The following is a 21,061-nucleotide window of genomic DNA, read 5'->3' as shown; positions in this document are numbered from 1 at the left end:
AGGAATAGCAATAGAATCGGAGGCTGTAGATGTGCTCAACTAGTTGTGACGTTTTCCTTAACACAAAATTTATTTACTGGTTTGCTGTTTACAAGGTGGTGGTCAAATATTATAGAGGCTCTTTCTTGTAGTCTATAGGTAATGCGTAAATGAAGAGAAATTAATTCTGTGCAAGAAAATGACCATCTTTCTATTCCCTGACTGCAGAATTGCCTTGCCTTGTTAATTGTCATCTGAAAATTATTTCAAGAGTAGAGGTGGTTAGAGAGAGGGAGGGATAGTTAGCCATATTAGTTCAAAGGCAGGGTAGAGATGCACTTTATAAACTAAATCAGATTGATGCTTATGCTTATGCATAAGCTTTCATGAGCTTGCTTCAGATGCGGTGAAAGGACTAGCACAGAGCAGTCTACCCAAAAAAGAAAGCAACTTGAATACAAAAGACAGGGAGGGAATGGTGGGGGGTAAGGAAGGGGGGCAATGCTGGGAGAAGCAGACAATTAGTAAACCCACAGGGGCACAGTGGTGCAGGACAACACAGCTTGTAGTACCAGGGGAGTTGGCAGCTCATAGTGCCATTGGGCACAGTGTGAAGGGGGAGCCTGTGGGGAGCTGCACATGAGGCAGGGTGCTGCTTTGCATAAGAGCAGTGGGTGGGGGTGCCCTTCTCGCCCACATGGTGTATCAGGGTGGGGGATCACATGCCCATTTGCACATGTGGTGCAGTAGGGTGTGGGGTGACACTGACCTGTACATGTACAACCAAGGGGGTGTGCAGCCCCTACCTTGTGGAAGTGCCACTGCTGTGCCTTATAGGGCCTGTGGTTCCTGACCACTTAGAAGTTGGGCAACCCTGTTTTAAAGAATTTTCCATTATTGCTTTTTTCTTTGATTTCTAGTCTTTTATGGGAGAAAATCTCTCCGTGTCAGTCTTTAGATAGCATCAAAGATGGTATTAAATTCTTTTTCGAAGGAAAAAACATGAATAGGTTTAGATGGTTTTGAACTGTTTTTGTTGAAATCCATTCCTGTTTCCTTCAAGACAAATCAGGACAAACACAGCAGAAGATAGAAAGGATAGAAAAAGAGCATGCAGCTTCCATCTTTGATCTTCACTTCTCCTTGCAATCTAGCTGTTAGGAAATTACAATTATGGCATATGGCCTTAATAGAGAGAGGTAGTTAGCTGTGTTAGTCTGAAGTCAGTCAAAAAGCAACATTGACGTGCCCGTCTGCTATCTGTTGGACATACAGGATGATTACTGCTTACAAGAATGAATGAAGACTTATCTGTCAAAAGCTGCAGAAAGACACACAAACTTGTGGCAGAACGCTTCAGCCTCCCTGGACACACTATTGCTGTTCTCAGGCAGAAAAATTGTAAACAGTTGGAACGGGAATTGCAGAACAAGAAATCATCCACAATCTGCACTGCATTAAGGATGATTTAAACGTGGACTGCAGATTTTTATCCCATTACTTGAATTATCTTTCATAACCTGTTTTTTCCTATGGGTTCTTTGCTTGTGTGCCTCTCACAGTGTTCCTCTTTCCATGGACCCTGTGTTCCTTCCTATTGTTTCTAACCACTCACTCCACTTTATACTTTGCTGTGTTCTGCCCTTTCACAGCTTCTGATGAAGTCCAGGTGCAGACATTACAGTTTGTCCAGTTTAGGTGTTTGGAAACTGGTCTATATTTGTAAGAGGACAGAAGTTTGGAGCACATAGACTGGTTTAAAAATGGTGGATCCCATTCTAAGATAGACCTGAATCAAAGACATTTCAGACTCAACCAATTTAGGTTAAACCCGTCTGTCAAACCTCAGTACCCGATCCGCTCCCAGTTCAACTTAGGTCACTGTCAGCTGGCAATCCAGGGGATTTTGCAGCCCCCTCCTTTCCCCCTATCATTATCCTCCCTTGCAAGGAGATGGGCTAGTATTTGCCAGGTACTTGGCTGCTATGGACTGTCAGAAATGCAGATGGGTTAGGGGGCAGGGGAAGGTTGCACCGGCTGAAGGGACATGAAAGCTCCTTAGAAGAAAGGAGTGGACCTTCAGAGCCTGATCCTTCTATAGAGCTGGGGTAATTTTTTTAATGCATCTATCATGTTTGGTGTGGTAGTGCGTAGGGGAAATTGGGGCCCTGTTATGCTAGGTATTGTATAAATATTGAATAAGAGTCAATCTCTGTCCTATTTACAGTTTAAATAAATCAGACAAGTATAGGGGGAGACAGATAAAAAATATGTATTAACAGAATGAACAAAGCAGTGGTAGAGAACATCATGATGTTAGTTCTGTGATATTTTTAGTTTAGCTGTTTAAATTATTTCACAGGGTTTGTGTGTGCAGGTGTTAACTAGTTGGAAAGAACAAAAAGGGAGTTGATGGAAGGAACTGCAGCAGACAGCCAGTTAGTACAGGAGAGATGTCAGTATATGTCAATCCCTGCTTGAACTAATTTTTGCAACTGTCATGCCAGCTTCACTCTGTGGATAGCTCCTCCATTATAGTTTCTTCACCAAAATCCAACTGTTGAGGCTGGAGTGGGGGATACTCCTAGACTTCTAATGCTGCCAGAATAGAGTTGTTGGCTGTTAGGCATACCCCACCCCCAAACCCCTTCTGTCAGCACGGACCCTTCCCCTTGTCCAGCTCTAGGGCTTCCATGAGTGCCCCAGAGGGGGTCACCGTGGCATGCCTGGCAGCCTGGCTGGAGGTGGCAAGGGGGGAATGTGCCATAGTGATCCTTTCTAGGGCTCTTCTGGAAGCGTAGGGTGGTTGCAGCAGAGGGTCTGCAGTGACAGCAGGGGGTTGGGAGGTGTGTGCCTGACATCCAGTCAGGGATGGCCCCTGCTTGGCTGCCCTTGGCAATCTCTAGCATACTGGGAGGTGTGCAGGAGCACCCCCCCCACACACACACACCTTTTGGCTTCAGCCAGTGCAAGCACTTGCCTGCCCCACTCCCCTCCCCAAGGGCGGACATGTGTTCCATTTGCTTCCAGCCCAATCTGTGCAATTTAGAGAAATCCTCATAGATTGGATCGATTCTGCCTCAGGCTTTTTGAATATCTGTATGTAGCTGAAGTGATCTTGGGTTCACAAAAGCTTTTGCTCTTTCTCTCTGTATATTTTATTTAATTAATCTATAAAGGTGTCTCCTTTGGATAGAGACTTAACTTGTGCAGTGTTTTTAAGATGAAGTCAATACTTCTATCTAGATGAACTAACTCTTGAAAATGTGAAACTAGGAATCCTGCTGCACTCCTTCCCTAATGTGTGGTTTTCTTTTCCCCACCATCCCCTTATCCCTTCCCCTGTGTTGCTTCTTTCTCTTCTTCTTTTTTACTTTTCTTTTTCCCTTGCCAAGACAACTCTGCCTTTCCTTTTGCAGCAGTTATGTAGGAAACCATGCTTAAGTCCCACCTCAGTAAAAAGTTTGCTGTAGTCTCAGAGTGATGATTAAAGCCATATAGAAGGCAGGGTAGATATGCACCTTTATAGACTGAAGTGTCTTTATACTACAGTATAATAAAGGAAAATTGTACAGAATGGCAGACAGCTTTAATATCTTTATTTAGTGAAATAAATGTCATAACTCAAAAAGAAGTAGAGCCCCATGAATAACTGAAGTCATTATATGAAGGTGTTTATTAGACTGAGGTCAGTTTTGAAGTCTTAAAGAACTTAGATGGTTGTAACTAGTCATGTTTTCACAGAATCCAACTTTTCAAAGCAGCCCCAAAAATGTGCGTCACAAATAACTATGTCATGAATTTAGAAGCTGTAGAAATCATTGAAATCAATGAGAGGAAGAATGACAAATTGTAATCAGGAGTCATATCGAGAACATGATGTTTTAATTAAAAAACAAACAAACAACAAAGCAAAGTATATTTGGTCTGAGTTGCTTATTTCCTAGAGGCAGGTTTTATATATAGCTTTGATTTAATCTAGTTCAAGTTCCCTTTCATTCTTTGTTATTCGTCAGGATCTCCTAGCTTCTTCATAACATGAGTAGATGAGGAAAGGACAGTATTGCATGCTATTTATTTTAAATAGATACTTTGAGATAAATATTGAGACCTAGCTTCCCTGGACATAAGCAAATAAAAGTCACAGCACCAAGTACCCATGGAAACCTAAAGGTAATAAATAAGAAGTAGAACAAACAGGATTGGACCCACTAAGCCCAAACTACCATTTGGCAGTAACACATTCACTTCAATGTGGCATTAGTGTTGTATTTCTAAATTCCTAGCACTTGGCTGCTGCTGTGTGTAGGTGTAAACAACACTCAAATAACCTAAAATGTGTCTATCAGTGAGCACTGTCTGCTGGGAAATTTCAAAGCCAAAAAACACCTTTCCTGAAGCAGACAGCCCTATTATTTTTCATAGTACATCACAAGCAGTGTTACTTACGGAAAGAGTTATGGCTGAAAATGTGTTTATAATATTTTATTTTCATATAAATATCCAAAAAATAAGAGGAAGGAAATAAATTAAAAACTATGAGTAACTATGAATTAAACTATGATTCTGTCATAAATTCAAACCATTTTCCAGTTGAGGAATAAACAGTAGGTACAGATGAGCTCTTTAAAAAATTAGAAAGATTCAATTCATGCACTGTCCTTAAGCCAGAGGAATAATTTCACATTTCTAAACCAAACATTTTCAGTTTTCCATGACCTGTGTCTTTAAACAAGTTTTTTGTAATCTTTTCCTGCAGCTGTTCCATCTTTTATTTTAAATCAGTGAAGATTTATAGTATGCAGAGGGTTATGGATTTTATGTGGCTAACATGGTGGTTTTTAACTGGAATGTGGCAAGGCCCCCATCAAGCAGCAGCAGCAGCTAGGTAAAACTGCTCTGTCTACTCTTCCTGCTTTAGGGCTGTCTGAGTTTAAAGCAGATGACAGAACTGCCTCGGGCCACAGCTCTTCCTGGTCTGGCAGCACCATCTTCTCCCCCCGACTCTCCTTCCAGGAACAGAGGTGTGTGAAACAATTCCACCTGTCCTTTGTGCCTCTCTTCTATTTCCGAGAGACGCTGCGCAGGGGCAGATTGAGCAGGGCTAGAGCACAAGCTTGCTCTCCTGCCTGCCTTAGGCTGATCAGAGAACCCTAGTGCAGGAGGACCACATACACATGCCACAGCCCTTCCCAGTCTGGCTGTGCAGCTTGCATGTGGAGCAGTTTTACCTGAAGGCAGTAATACTGGGCTGAGAAGCACTGAAGTAAAATGAGAACAGTGGTTCTCAACTGGGGATATTACCATATTCAAAAAAGTTGTGGAGGGATACTTTAACTCCAAAAAGGTTGAGAAACACTGAGTTAATGTATAGATAAAGTATAATTTTGGAATGTAAGCCTTAGGAGTGAAGAAAACAGGTCTGTACATTTACCTGAAATGTGCAGCTGTTAGAATTTGATGGAAACAAGACTCATTAAGTAGACAGCCCAGTCAATGCTGCAGTTTTAAAAACTAACTAGCTTCTTTCACGTTAAAGGTTTATTACAGTCATTGTGGATGTTAGAAGCCTTGAAAATGAGGAGATAGTGCCCTTAAGTTTCACAGCTGCTGACGCAAGTGACATCTGTCACGCGATTTGGTGCCCTGAAGCATTCTACAGCCATCACTTTATGGAAGTGCACAGCTGCAGAGTACTTTAAAAGGGTCCAGTCCCACAACAATCTGAACCCTCATTATATGAGGGTTCAGGTGAAGGCACTCCAGAGTGGAGTGCCTTCATTAGCTTGTGTTTTCAGAATGGGATGGGGAGAGGGCGTTCCCTCTGGAGTTTGTCCAGCCTCCACTGAAGGTGGGGAGGGTAGATTGGAGCCCTCCAAGGTGACAGGGGCTCCAATCCACCTACCTTACCTTCCAGCACTGGCTGGGCAAACTCAGACTGAGCTCTTTCTGCTCCCGTCCCTCCTCCCATTCTGAAGACCGTGCTGGAGTGAGAGGAGGGAGGGGCAGGGCTAGGGGAGAGCGGCTGCAGACTCATGGCCACTCTAAACTTCAGCTTGGTGCCCTAACTACCAGGGCCCAACAGCAAATGTCTGTTGGGTTTGGGGAATCACTGTAACTCCTGGTCCTTGCTGTAAAGTGCTATGAGTTACAGTGGGGAGCTGCGTGTCTAGCAGCATCCTTAGTATCTTCTGTCTTTTTCAAGGCATCTGATAGCAGTCCTTTGGCAGCTGCTTCAGCTTCACTGTTTCTGGTGCAAAGAAATGGAATATAATTAGGTACAAACTAGGTGGTTGGTGTTACAGTTAGTATGCAGTTAACCAGGCTATAACTACATTAAGTAAATGGTAGGACTCAAAGTTGCTATGCACTTAAGTGCTTGATGCACTTAACTTATTTGCAAATAACAAGCAGTTTGTTACAATGGAAACAATAGACAATATGTTGAGACTGGAATTACATTATACAGTTATGCAAATGATACATCTATCTGTTACAGATAGAAGTGAAGTTTGCTGTAATAATTGTACTTGTTATCAATACCAAGACCAAATCTGATTCTCTTTATGAAATGCCTGAAGTTCTCTTTTAATGAAGTCAGACAGAGCTCTGATCACATGTTCCTGTTGAACCTTGGTTAAAATTTTCAAAATGTCTGAGAGAGGTAGGAGCCAAAGTCTCTGAAAGTCAATAAGATGTAGGATCCTAAGGGCCAGATTTCCCAGGGTATTTAAGTGAGTATATGCATCATTAGGTACCTAAATAAGTTTGAAAATCTGGCTCTAAGTACCTAAGTCACTTTTGAAAATAGGAATTCAGACTCTGAATGATTTGATGCTTTATGTATTTATTTATTTATTTATTTATTTTCATGCCTAGTCTTGTTTGGTTTTCAAATAAGACAGATATTGCACATTTTCATTCTGAGAGAGACTCCAGGAATAAAATCATTGTACTGAGTTAAGTAGTACATGCATCATCATCTTGCTAGTTAAAATAGCTGAGATAATGGAGTATGAATTGAGACCTAGCAGGGAGACAGAACTGCCTTTTTAATAGGCCTCATAGTAAACAGAAAAATGAAAAGATACTGCAAGTGATTTAAAATCACATCTGGGAAAAATGATGTTTGCACGAAGGGAGTTTTCTGTCTTTCTAAATGTCTCATGGGTTATTTTTTATTTTGCTAACATACCATTTTGTGAATAGTAGGGACTATTAACCAATAATATGGGTAAGCAAGTTGTGTTGAGGGTCACAGTTCTTCCAGAGACAGGTATTCGGAAGCTAATAAGTGAAGGGGCATCAAAGAGGGGTATATTTAAGTGTACAAAGTCTATTATAGCCCATTGTGTGATCTGAGCATTGATTCCATAACCAATATATTTAATTCTTGGGCAAACTTTTTTCAAGATTCTGATGACAACAATTTAAAGTTCTGTATTTAAACTACTGTTTAACATTGGTGTTAAATGTTCTATGTTGATATATAGATTGTTTAAAAAACTGGACTGCTGCTCATTAATGTAACAATACTAAACGGATGGAAATGGAGTTAAATTTTTTTTATCAAAAATTTTTACATGTTATTTAAAATAGTTCAGTGTCTGATTTATGTTAATGTTTGATAGCTTTCCTAATAAAATAAATATAGATGAGTTTCTAACTCTGTGCTTTTTTTTAGTCTCGTGCTCTTGTACAAGCACAAATGACCAGTGAAACAGTTGAATGGTAATTCACTTGGTCTCAAGGTTCCTTTTATCTTTTCCATTCCTGTTCTCAGCCATAATGGGTAGCAGGTTCTGTGCCCCTATTTAGGTTTTCTTAGAGTAGTTTTTACATTATGCAAATACAAGGTTGAGGGTTTTTTTCCCTTAGCATGGGGGGAAAAAAGCCCGTAGTCTTATACTTGCATACGAGGAAACCTCATTAAATACATTGTCTGTCATAAACTGCTGCCAAAAGCAGTGTGAGTTCAGTAATGGAAACCAGTTAGGAAGTTGATTAAATGCAGCCAACAGTCAGCATGACTATAAAACACATGGCTCATATTGAATAGGTTAGTGTAGTCCATCTAGATATATAGTAGTGTGTGTTGCACTCAGTCCCTCTCAGCGCCAAGTCTTTTTCAAATCACGGTGAGCCACAACATTGCATAAATTTTTTACTTCATTTTCATTCCCACTGCTGAGCTGTGCTTTTCTTTCCCAGTCCCAGTTATTCCTGTTCCTTTACCAGACATTTAAGGCCGGTCAACAACACCAAATAGAATCTATTTGTCGCTTCCTTCCTCAGCCTGTCCTTTATGATTAAGGTTGCCCCACACTCCATGAGGTGGAGCTGGATCAAGTTGTCATGCACCTCATCTGCATATACATTTTTGAAGGGTTGCAGTACTAGTGACAAGAACACTTGGTTCTAGTCACGAGTGGGAGCTAATTATCACGTGGATTCTTTGTGGGGAAGATCTGGAGTACATACACACATTGAGCAGTGCTGAGCTATGAAGTCACCATGGCTTGAAATGCTGTTGACTCTGCTGGGGTCCAGCCCAATGAACTATCTGGTAAAACATGAACCTTTTGGTTTTCACCTAATATTGTGCATTATTTTTCCTATATAGTAAGTAGGTGCTGAAGTGGTTTTTATGGAGTTTCTGTGCTAAAACTTGCAGATTCAAGAAAGGTAAAATGCATCAGTTCAGGATTAACTAAGTCTATGGGTACTGTATGTAAATTACAGGTATGTATATTTCAAGGTTAGTGTTTTCAACCAAATCAAATTTTTGGGTAGCTTAGTATAATTATTTGGTTTATAAATACATGGGTGAAAGCTGCAATGGAGAGCTCTAGGCACCTTTAACTTATTTTTAAAAACATTGTAGCATAAGAGCAGAACTTTCCTAAAACCATCAGTAAGGATATCAAATCAAACATATACATAGGGATACCGTTTTTTAGTGTGCCTTAACGGGCTAGGTAAAAATATCAACCTCTGTTTGCCTGGAAGGTCAAAAAATTTAGGCTGTCAGCAAATGCAGTTTTGACATTTCGCAAGGATTAGGACTCCTCTGTCATAGGCACTGCTCTCAATAATAGTCAGAATTCATCACCTCCAAGCAGTCATAATGCCACTTTTCATAGATTTCATAGACATTAGGGCTGGAAGGGACCTTAGAAGATCATCGAGTCCAGCCCCCTGACCCCGGGGGCTGGAAGTCAGAAGGGGTCGTAGGATCCCAACAAGATAAACATCCAACTTTCTCTTGAAGGCATTCAAAGTAGGTGCTTGAAACACCTCTGATGGCAGGCTATTCCAGACAGTAAAGAAGTTCTTCCGTATGTCCAGCCTGAAACAGTCTTGCAGGAGTTTATAACCGTTCGACCTTGTCATCCCTTGGGGCGCTCTGGTGTACAAACGTTCTCCCAGATCCTGGTGAACACCTCTTATTAACTCACAGGTGGCCATCAGATCAGCCCTGAGCCTGCGCTTTTCCAGGCTGAAGAGTCCCATAGCTTTTGGATCCACAGTCTTTCTCTTGTAACTATCTCTTGCTAATTGCTAGCTGATTAGATCTGGACAGATGAACAAAATATACTGAATTGGAGGACTGAAGTTAGGGGGAAGAAGGGTCAGCATGTGTCAGCTGCTGCTTTGTAACTTCAGCATGTCTGTTTCCTATCCTGCAGCAAGTTTAAGCTACCTGTAGTTAATTAGTCTTTGTCTGCTTCTGCTCCAAGGTTCTTATTCTTACATGGAATTTGCATGAGTGGTCACTGAAAGTGGAGGTGATGCACAAGAACTTCAACCTCTGGGTCCATCCAGATTAAGATCTTGTTACTGCTAGTGGAAACAGAAGAGTCATCTATTTTGTTCAAGGGAAGAAAAACATGAATACTCATCGCATGATCATCAACTTTGTGTATACAGCACAGCACATGAGGAATGTTCAGAAGCTTTCATCATTCAAATAAAGTAATATGTAAAAATCTCTTTATTGCAGGAAGTAAAATGAAAAGTTGCAAATTGCCATTTCAATTTTTAAGAATTTATGCTTTTTAATGAAAAGGCTGATTTCAACTATAATTTAAAAAGTGCATCTGCTACAAAATGAAATTATAGTCATTTTTTTCACTATATGCTGTTCTGGAAGAGTTGTTCATTCCTACAAATGAAGCAGACATTATACCTTTTTTTCTTAAGATACTTAGTGATTAGTCTTGAATACCCAAATAATTGGTACTGCATATTTGCTGTCACTCTCAATTAGCTTAGATTAGTTTAGCCATTTTGGTTAGTAGGCAATGGCTGAATATGATAAATGACACAAAGTGCACATCAGCACTTATAACCTTTAAGTGGTGTTATTTCACTAAAAATTTCACTAAGAAAGCTTATTATGAGCAGATTTGAAAATAAGTACCCCACTGCAGAACTCATTCACTCTCAGATATGCTGCTTTCAGTAGCTATCCCTGGAATAAAATAATTTTGAGGAGGTTTCTTGTAGATTAAGGTTTCAAAGAAGAGGAAAGGAGTTGAGTCAGCACTGTTGGCTACATTTTCTCAGTCATTCTTTGCTCTCCTTGATACGTTATTTCTAACAGTGATTGGATCCATAATTGTTACTGTGGGTTAGCAGTTTGCTGACCCACATAGTTTCTAGATTGTTTCTCTGAACAGTCACCCGGAGAAGTACTGAAATAGAGAAATAGAAGGAATTACAGCAGTCATGGCCTAATTGAGTACTTCAGAATAGATCCTGCTGGCAAAGATTCAGTGAAACTGTTACGGAATGGATATTGCCACTGAAATTAATTGATGTCTATTCTTCACAATTAGGGCAAGAGAATTGGTATCTGACAGTGCGTTTGTTCAGTGCACCTTTGTAGAATGGTACAACATAAGCCTTATGTCTTGCATGTGTAATATACATGTGTTGTGGCACTTCAGTGAAACACCATTTACTCTGTTTGTAGGTTACTAATATGGTTTTAATTAGCCAGCTTTCATCAAACTTTAGATGAAGTATAAAAATCCTTATCTGAAACATCCTAACAAATTATTTTTTTCTTTTACTTTCCTGTGGTGCTATCAAAAATGACAAGGATTGTGATTCATCCAAGATGAAGCTGATCTCTTTCCAGTGGTTAGCGGGTAATACTTGTTTTGAGTTCAAGTTTAGGAAATTTCCCAAGGACATTTATTTTGGTTCCTGGAACTTGTTCTTGTTTGTTAGTTTGAACTGCATAAAATGGCTGTGTTTTATTCTGTAGAGAAAGTCAAAACTGAGTTTGAAAGCCAACCTCTGAGAATGTGTGCTTGAATATACCTGTAGCATGAACTTTTTTTGATGCCCAGAAGAGTATCTGACAATGTATTCAGTGGACCTTTGTAGGACAGTACAACAGAAGCTGGTGGGTTGTCCTTGAGATAATGAAAAGGGTATGTTCAAGAGTGCTTCATCTGGCCAGAATCTATACAGCTAACCTCATTTTTAAAGGATTGGAAAGGTCCCAAAATGTCTTTGCACACGCAAGAGAATTATTTGGACCTCTGAAAGCTTCCAGAATCTAAGAGTGCAGTGGATTCTATGTCATTCATTGTTTTTAAATAAAGTTCATGTGTCTACAAACATCCAGCCTGTGGAGCTATTCCATCTGATCCACTAGCCTACCAGTGGGCCAGAGAATTTTGGGCTGTGGCTAGTGGTGAGCATGGCCTGCTACAGAATCATTGCATAAGGGCCTGAGTGAATATAGCCATTGGTGGTAGGGGAGTGTTAGGGCTGTGCAAGACTGCCTGGCCTGCTGCTGCTTGCACCCCTCCACCACAGCAAGTACATGCCTGGCCTGCTGCTGCTTGCATCACTGTCATGGTGGTGGCCACAACTATGACCTCAGGCCCTGGGCTGAATCTGGAGTATTTCTCAGGCCCATGAGGAGCCCCTTGGTGTGGATTTGACACCCCTGATATACCATTTTTTGCTGCTACAATGTGGAGCTCTGTTTCCCCTGTGAAATGTGTTGAGTTTTCCTTGGCAGGCAAGGTTTTTTGGGTAGATTTGATATCTTTTATTAGACCAACTGAGTAGTTGGAAAAAAGTTCTTAGCAAGTAAAGTTTTCATCATCCTTTTTGGTTAAATCTCATATTTTCTCTTGGGGAGAATGCCTTGAGTCTTATTATTTGCAGCAAAATTCCTCTCTGGATGGGTTGGAGACCAGACATTCCCTCTCTATCAGTATTAAACCATAGGATCTTTCTGCTATCCATAAAGTATTTGAATACCCTAGATTACTATGACCCCATTTAAAATGAAACGAGTTCCAGCACTTACTTTTAATTCCTCATCTTTCCTATGGTGCCATCTGGTCTTGCTCTTCTCATGTGATACAGCACACTCTGGATACCATGTTTAGCTTCTATCCTCCCTTAAATGTCATGTTTTATTTTCTTTTGCACTTCTGTATGTTTTCAATTTGAAATTATACCTACACTGTCCAATTTCTCTACTTTTCACAAATTCCTGTAATCATAGAATCATAGAAGTAGGGTTGGAAGTGACCTTGTAGATCTTCAAGTCTGACCCCCTGCCTGGGCAGGAGGAAAAAAACTGGGCTCAAAGGATCCCAGCTAGGTAGGCATCAAGCCTCTTCTTAAAGACCCCCAGGATAGGAGCCAGCACCACTTCCCTTGGAAGTTGGTTCCAGATCCTAGCCGCCCTAACTGAAGTAGTTTTTACAGACGTCTAATCTAAACCTACTCTCCAACAACTTGTGGCCGTTATTCCTTGTCATGCCAGGGGGCACTAGGGGAAACAAGGTCTTTCCCAAACCCTTCTGGCCCCCCCCAGTGAGTTTATAGACAGGTCCCCCCTCAGCCTTCTCTTGTGAAGGCGGAACAGATTCAGGTCCCGCAGTCTCTCATTGTAGGGTCTGCCGTGTTGTCCCCGGATCATGCGGGTGGCCCTCCTCTGGACCCTCTCAATGTTGTCCACATCCCTCCTGAAATGGGGTGCACAGAACTGGACAGAGTACTCCAGCTGTGGCCTGACCAGTGTTGCATAGAGGGGGAGGATCACCTCCTTGGCCCTACTTGAGATGCACCTGTGGATGCACGACAAGGTCCGGTTAGCCCTGCCAACCGTGACCTCGCATTGTCAGCCCATCTTCATCTTGGAGTCAATAATGACTCCAAGATCCCTTTCTGCCTCCGTGCTCTCAAGAAGGGAGTTTCTCATCTTATAAGTGGGCTGCTGGTTACTACTGCCCAAGTGCAGCACCCTGCACTTGTCAGTAGTGAAACGCATCCTGTTTTTGTTAGCTCATCCCTGCAACCTGTCCAGGTCTTGCTGTAGTCTTTCCCTCCCTACTAGCGTGCTCACCTCACCCCAAATGTTGGTATCATCAGCAAATTTAAACAGGTTGCTTTTTACCCCCGCTGATAAAGAAATTGAACAGCATGGGCCCAAGGACCGAGCCTTGGGGGACTCCGCTGCCCACTTCCCCCCGGTCGAATATGATCCATCCACCACCACCCTCTGAGTACAACCCTTCAGCCAATCTGCAGTCCATCTGACTGTGTAGGCATCAATGCCACAGTTGCCTAGTGATTCTTCCCTCTTCCACACATCACCTCTTCCTTCCATACCTCAGTCTCTTATCCCCTAGAACCACTTCAACTGTTTTCTCTCTTTCCTCATACTCATCTCATTCTTTTTTCCTCACACCGAAACATCTCCTACTATCCTCCCATTCTACAGATCTTCCAGTCTCTTTTCTGAGATTTGTCTCCCATCTCATCTGTCTTCATTGCACTACAATCTGTTTTTCTTTCTCCACATTCCCCAGCCAGTCAGTAAACTTATCCCAAACCAATGCACTTTCTTCATTGTTTCTAATACTTAATTCTATTCCTATTATAGTGATATGTTCCTCCTATCCAAGTCATCCAGCCTCTTTTCCACCTTCTAACTTACTTGTTTTCATAAACAGGGATCCTAGACATCTGTTTGCCATGGAAAAATGTGGAATTTGCATTTTTACAGAAAATCTTTAGAACTGCTAGAAAAAATTGTATTGAAAATAAAACGCTAGCTTCCCAGTGGGAGCCAGTGGTTCTCATAGCTGCTGTGACAGGCCATTCAAAGAAGCTGCCAGCACACAGGGAAACAGCCAAGAAGGTGCATTCCTCCCCCCCTCGGTTGCTGATTGGCCGAGAGGGATGTCCATCATTTGGCCCTGCCCCTCTGCAGCAATCAGTGGTGAAGGGTGCGGCCGTGTGAAGGGCAGCCCTCTTAGTCAATCAGTGGTGAGGCCTGGAGCCACCACTGGGGTCTCTCAGCCAATCATTGTTGTGGGGGGTGGGGAGGCTCACCACAGGAAATGGTAGATTTTTATGCTATTTTATTGGAGAACTTTGGTTTTTTTTATCATGGAAAACTCCCTTCCCTGTTTATCACTGTGCCTATACTATCTCCTCTCCTTTTCCAGCCTCCTCCCTTCCATTTCTTTCTAATGTCCTCAGTTTCTTGTCCTTTTCATAATACATTTCTCACTTCTCTTTTGTAGACACCTAATTCTCATCTCCTTCTCTTCAATGACCTGTTTATATTTTTTTAAATGGTATGAGTATTGAATGGAGTGCTTCACACTTTTTCAAGAAGCACAATGAACAACATCTGTGATTCATTCATTTCCATTTCCCATCTCTGTCAGAAGATTCCCATACCCTGTGATTTTGGTTAATAAATGTATTTTGCACAGTTAACTTATGTCTACCGATGTTTCCAAGAAATATACTGTGCACAAAGGTTTGCTCTTTACAGTCGTCTTGTTTAGTGAAGTATATGTTGAAAGATAAACATCAAGTAGGAATTTCAACTGGAATTCTGCTATTGTACAGCATTATCTTTTTAAAATTGGATTACAGCAAGGTATTGCAACATAAATTCACAATGTAATTCTTTATCACAATACTTGCATCTTAGAGGTATTAGGGCTATTCAGTATAAGTGGCAGTCTAAATTCACTTCATCTTTTGATAGGTATGAACAAATCATGAGAGCAAACTTCTGGTTGCTGTATACCTGTTGCACCTTGTAACTGGTGTACCCTTGACCTGCGAGCCTGGGTCGGCACAACCGGCTTGGCGCAGAAGGGATAGATGACCGGACAGGTGGGGAGTAGCGGCGAGTAAGAGTTAGGTGGCTTGAAGCATACTGGTTGTATGAAAGATTTATTGTACTTACGCTACCGATGGTCACAGCGTAGGCAGGATAGCTGACTTGTTCAGTTACAGTGCATAAAACAGAACGGTCTAAAGGGGTCTGTTGGTTCATGGGGTTCCTGAGCCGAGCCCTTGCTTTCTAACCTGGAGGCTAGGTGCGGCTGCCTGACTCAATAGTCCCAGAACTGGTTAACAGCTCATGCACAGGGAAAAACTATAATGCACTTTTGATCAGTAAACTTCCGAGAGCTCTTTGACAAGAAGGACAGACGAACTGGTGAGAAACGAATACGCCAAAATGAAGGTCGGTGGCGGGGAGATGTCTACAGGTGGCCAATCTGCTGACTGTCTGCTTGGTGTGCTCGGAGTTCTCTGCTTAATGGTGGGAATCTGCTCTTAGTTGTAGTCAGCAGTGACCAATCACTTCATGCCAATTGTGAATATTTACTGACCGCCAATTACGTTCTTACACAGTGACCTAGATACATATTCATCTGACCTAGATACCTGTTCATTTGACTGCCTTCAGTGGGTTCAAAAGGTCAACCTTGTGATTGACACCTGCAATACTTATCGTTGCAGACAACAAGCTTCTTAAGTGTGGAGAACAAACTTTTAACAAACTCCAACTGCAATGCTTCTTTTAGCAAAGAAATAAAGGCTACTAGTGCCTGAGGGGTCTTTATGGCCTGCATCCTTACTAAGTTATTATGGTCTTTTGCTTTGCTGGCAAAGGCACTCTAACCAACAGGTAAAACTCAGACATGACAATACCTACCTTAATGGCTTTTGTAATTATTCCATTTTTGCTTTTCCTTTCATGGGTGGAACTTAGCTAAGTTTGCTGAATTAATGTAGGATGCTAATAATGATGAAGAAAAATGAAATGTTGAATAACACTGTGCCCACTATAACAAAAGCACGTTAAACATTCTTGTGACACTAAAGTAATCAGTGTCTGTTCTGCTTGTCTCACTTAAATATTTACTGTAGATTATTGTAAACCTAGTTTCCCCACAGCCTTGGATTCACCTGATAAGGAGTCTTTAGATTCTAAATGTCTCATTTTTAAAGGTGTGGACAACTCATTGCTCCCATTAAAGCCAATAAGTACTCATCTAATACCTCATCCTTTCAGGGTTGTTACTTTTAGGTAATTGACCATGTTCTCCCATATTTGTGGACTGAATTTATTTGATGTTACGTACAGCACTGACTTGATGTTATCTTACTCTGCCATTTCTCCTCTGGTGTGACAGGGAAAGAGTATCTATCTCTTTATTAAACCAGTTTTGTGCTGAAATATATGACCTTTTAACTCCTTCAGCAGTCAGATAAGTGAAATAAGAGCCAGGGATATAACTTTCATCTTCCGATTCCTGGTCCTATATCTTATAGTTTCATAGTTGATAGGGTTGGAAGGGACCTGAGCAGATCATCAAGTCCGACCCCTGGCCACGGGCAGGAAAGAATGCTGGGATCAAATGACCCTGGCAAGGTGATTGTCTGGCCTCCTTTTGAAGACCCCCAAGGTAGAAATGAGCACCACTTCCCTTGGAAGTTGGTTCCAGATCCTAGCTGCCCTGACTGTGAAGTAGTGCCTCCTGATGTCTAGCGTGAACCTACTCTTGATCAACTTGTGGCTGTTATTCCTACTTACTCCGGGTAGTGCTTGGGGGAACAGGGCCTCTCCCATTCCCCACTGATCCCCCCCCAGTAAGTTTATAGACATCCCCTCTCAGTATTCTCTTGTGGAGGCTGAACAGGTTCAGGTCCTGTAGCCTCTCCTCGCTGGGCCTGCCCTGCTGCCTCCTGACTATGTGAGTGGCCCTCCTCTGTACCCTCTCAAATCTTCAAATTGATGAGCTCACATTATTAACATAAGCCTAAAATTCTCATTCTTTATCTTTCAGACAGAAGCAGTCTCCTCCAGCCAAGAAACCAGCAAAAGTATTTCACAATGGATATCGATGATGAAGAAAACATGAGTAAGATGTGTATATTTACATAGTAATAAACCATAAAATAATTTCTACAGAAAACATTTTTTTCATTGCACGCAGGTAGCCATACAGAAATTATATGAATACAGATTGGAGAGAATTTCTTTGTGTGTATGATTCAGTTGATATACATGAGCATTAAAGAAGACTTTTCATGCTGGGAAAACTTCCAAATTCATATTATAAATGTAGAAATCCAATTATCCTCTACCTGATATTTTTATTCCAGAGCAGCTTGCTGCATCTCTGCCTGATTCCTTCTTTTGTGAACTTGCAATGAAGTCATATTGTCAAATTTATTGCATTCAGTATTTTAACATAGAAGTATTGGGTGATATGTTACATTGGTGCAAAATGCATGCACATGTAGTAAAATATTGCTTCAAAGGAAAACTATTCTATATGTACAGCTGTACATGTTCTCTCAAATCTCTCTAGCTAGCCCTTGGCAGATTTTTCCACTCTGCCAAAGAACTGACAGTGTAATGGGGGTACAGGACTATTCTGATCTTAGACTAGGTCTGGGTTAATGTAGTTAATGCAAGACCAAGCAAGCTTCCTTCCAAATTACAGGAAAAATAGAGATTTGTTCTCCCCTAAAGCTGAGAGCCCTTTGTAGGTTATGAGTGCAGCTCGAGCAGACTAGTCATTATGTGATGGAATGGAAATAAAGTTCATGGCTGGTATTGGGAACAGTGTATTCAAAAATCAAAGGCCTGTCCTGAATCTAGGTGCTGGATCAGGCTTGCGTTGTAAAGGCATGCAAGCGTCATGTAGCAGCTTTCATATCCAGCTGATCTGGACCAGTTCCCTATGTACAGCTGGGTCAATGAGGGGTGGCTTTCAGTCCAATTCTGAAGTTAGGTTTACATCAGCATCAGAAGCAAGACATCTTGATTGCTCTGCTACCATGTATTTAATAGGGGTATTAATGTGCAGAAACAAGTAACTGAAGGAAGAAAAATTTTTTGGGAGACTTAGACATGCAAAGGGTTTGGGGAAACAGACAGATGGAAAGGATCTGGGCAGAAGAGAAAAGGGAAAAAAATTGGGGAAAGACTAAAGAGTTTAAGTTTGTGAAACAAGAGGGAGAAGGAAAAGAAACAGGAAATATAAGTAGGGACCTACTTAATGCATGATTTCGCAGATTTCACAGAAACTGCAAAATTGGGCATTCTCCATGAAATCCACAAAAAAAACCTTAAAAATAAATGGCAACCTCTGGTGTAAAGGGGATCAGCCAGGATGGTGGCCATCCTCCCTCCCTGTCAATCATTGGCTGAGAGGGCAGCCCATTAGCGTGACCCTGTCCCTTTCCACCAATTAGTGGTAAGGGGACTACCCTCAGCCAATCAGTAGTGAGGGGTGGAGCCACACAACAGACAGCCCTCCCAGCCAGTCAGCAGTGAAAAGTGGGGCCATCAGGCCCCCTCGGCCAATCAGCGTTGAGGGGTAGGCTCACTGTGAAATTCTCCGTGCACTGCTAGTGGCCCACAAAAATCCCTTTTGCTAGCTGTGTTTTGGGTAGATCCCAAAGTATAAAGGGGGAAAAGAAATAAGAAGAGGAGAAGCGGGAGACAAGGCACACCAAATTGCAGTGCTCTGGATCCCAACTATTTAAGGTAACTAATTGTTTGCATTGTTTATTTAGCCTTGCAGTGGGTGATTGCTCTTTTCCTAGTTTAATGATATTCTTATGCATGTGCTTAACAAGGATAAAGTTTAATTAAATTAAAGTTACCTTTAACTTTAGTGAGTTTCTTCACATCTAAAAAGTTTTGCTGGATTTTTGTGGAAGTGCTCAGCTCCTTGCAAGATTAGGCTCTAATTTTGGAGAGAGACACTGCAGGTACAGTATTATCAAAGTAAATTATTTATAAGTAGTGGTCTGCCTAACTCGAGGAGGCCACCAGCTGATTTCACAGGGAAGTTGCTAGGCTGGCCGCCATATTCATGGGCTGATTGCAGTGCCCCCTGCTTCTGCCCCTCGCCACGCACATACCACTGATTGGCTGAGTGGCCCCAGTGGTCCTGCCTCTCACTGCTGATTGGCTGAGGACTGTTCATCATACAGCCCCACCCCTTGCCACTGATTGGTTATGAGGACTATCATGCAGCCCTGCTTCTCACTGCTAATTGGTGGAGGAGTGGGGCCATGACAGGCAGCCCTCTCAGCAAATCAGCAGCAAGGGACAGGGATGGCAGCCGTCTTGGACTGCCATTCATGCATGCAGCTCCCCCCCATCGCAATTTCAGTATTGAACCCTATTTATAAGGTTTTAAACTTTTAACTTCCCTTACTTTTTGTGGATGACAATTAATTGCTGTATATGGGTTGCTATTGTTGTATATTATGCCATACTGTAAATTGCTGAATATTATTCAAACATGAACATTTGCTTACTTTCTCTGAATTCCTAACATAATATAGCATAACCCTCCCTGATGAAGATAATGCTATATAAAAATTACAGGAGATATTTTCTTTAGGAAAGGTAAAATTCAATTTGTGGAAGTCACAGCGCATTTTTATTCTGAAATCAGTTGGACTGTTAACCATTCATTAGATTAATATGCATTCTGGTAGGTTGTGTGCCTTTAATTGTAATACTAACTTCAGTTGGTGTATATTTGGCTTCCAGTTCTATATATGTAAAAAATGTACTTTAAGTAGAGAAGTCATCTGAATCAACTAGTAAATTAAATTAATGCATTTCACATCTCAAACTCATTCAAGCAGCACATGTTAGGAATGGCAATGCTGCCTCTGCCTTTTCAGTGATGTAAGATCTGCAAAACCCATATAATTTAATTTTATGACTTTTGATAGAAAACAGTTTCAGTAGATATGAATGTTTCTGTGTCCTGTCATTCACTGTTGCATTGGAAGAGGGAAGCTATGACATATGTCTCCTGGGTTTATCTTTTATTTAAAGAGTAGTTTGTTTTTCAAGATTACATTGAAAACAAGGTCAACAATTTTCTAAAGATATTCCCAGCAATGTCAGCTAAATGAAATAAGAGATACACCTGTGATTTAAAGAAAAAAGCAGGTTTTATCTGAGTAAATATCAATAGAAATAATTGCTTGGTAGGGTTTGGGTAATTTCCTTTACATTGATGCCTTGTAAATTTTATTCATAATATTTCATTTCTATCAGCATATACTTAAAAAAAATTAAACAAGGCATTCTTTTAATTTGTTAGGATTTACATATTATTGTATAAAAATATTGTATCGTAGGTGATATACACAGATGTTTTATTCTAGGATGATAGGCCTCACTTTTGCAATGAACTCTATACAAAGCCCAGGAGTCTGCCTGCAAGGAGCTCATTGCAAGTGTGGGACATTAATATGTGCATGCAAGCAGATTGTCATTCACAAATCTAGTTTGAGATGTGATATAAGCAAGACTTTCTGAGGGTAGGTAAGTACAGTCACTTAACCTGCATGGTATTGTAACCATAGAAGAATATGATAATAACATGGACAACAGTCTTGATACATTTGTTCTAATGTGTATGTTTGTATGCACACATGGGATTATAAATTTGAACGGTTATGTTAAATACAGAAAATAAGTTATTTTTCTGTCTCGGGTTCTGCAAAAACTAGTCCCCCACCTTTTTTCGCTCTTAAATTACATGAAGCTAGAGTGTGCAAGGTATCCAGAAGTTGGCTATTAACATTTATGTTGTTTCTGGAACTGTTTTCTGTGGAAGTTTTGAAGGGTGCAGAAGAGGGATTTCTGGTAAATCACAGCCTCCAGTTATATAATCTGTATCTTAATTGTAGAGGCTAAAATTTAAAGTATATTGATTCCATATACTTTTGAGGCAATAATTAT

General features: G+C 41.1%; 1 protein-coding gene across 2 annotated transcripts in view; it reads left to right on the top strand.

Moving 5' to 3' along the window:
• ADARB1 (adenosine deaminase RNA specific B1) overlaps positions 1 to 21,061 on the top strand; it is a 184,457-nt gene that overhangs the window by 99,895 nt on the left and 63,501 nt on the right. For both annotated transcript variants that reach the window (XM_090045058.1, XM_090045059.1), the window contains one exon: positions 17,121 to 17,195. In XM_090045058.1, the coding sequence (XP_089901184.1) occupies positions 17,168 to 17,195 (28 nt within the window). In that variant the 5' untranslated portion in view covers positions 17,121 to 17,167. Of the gene's footprint in view, positions 1 to 17,120; positions 17,196 to 21,061 lie in introns of those variants that run through there.

The sequence above is a fragment of the Crocodylus siamensis genome, chromosome 4 (assembly GCF_052110815.1).
Source record: "Crocodylus siamensis isolate JL-2025a chromosome 4, ASM5211081v1, whole genome shotgun sequence".
NCBI classification, from domain to species: Eukaryota; Metazoa; Chordata; order Crocodylia; family Crocodylidae; genus Crocodylus; species Crocodylus siamensis.
The sequence above is the reverse complement of the archived record's forward strand: the minus strand, read 5'-3'. Positions and strand labels throughout refer to the sequence as shown.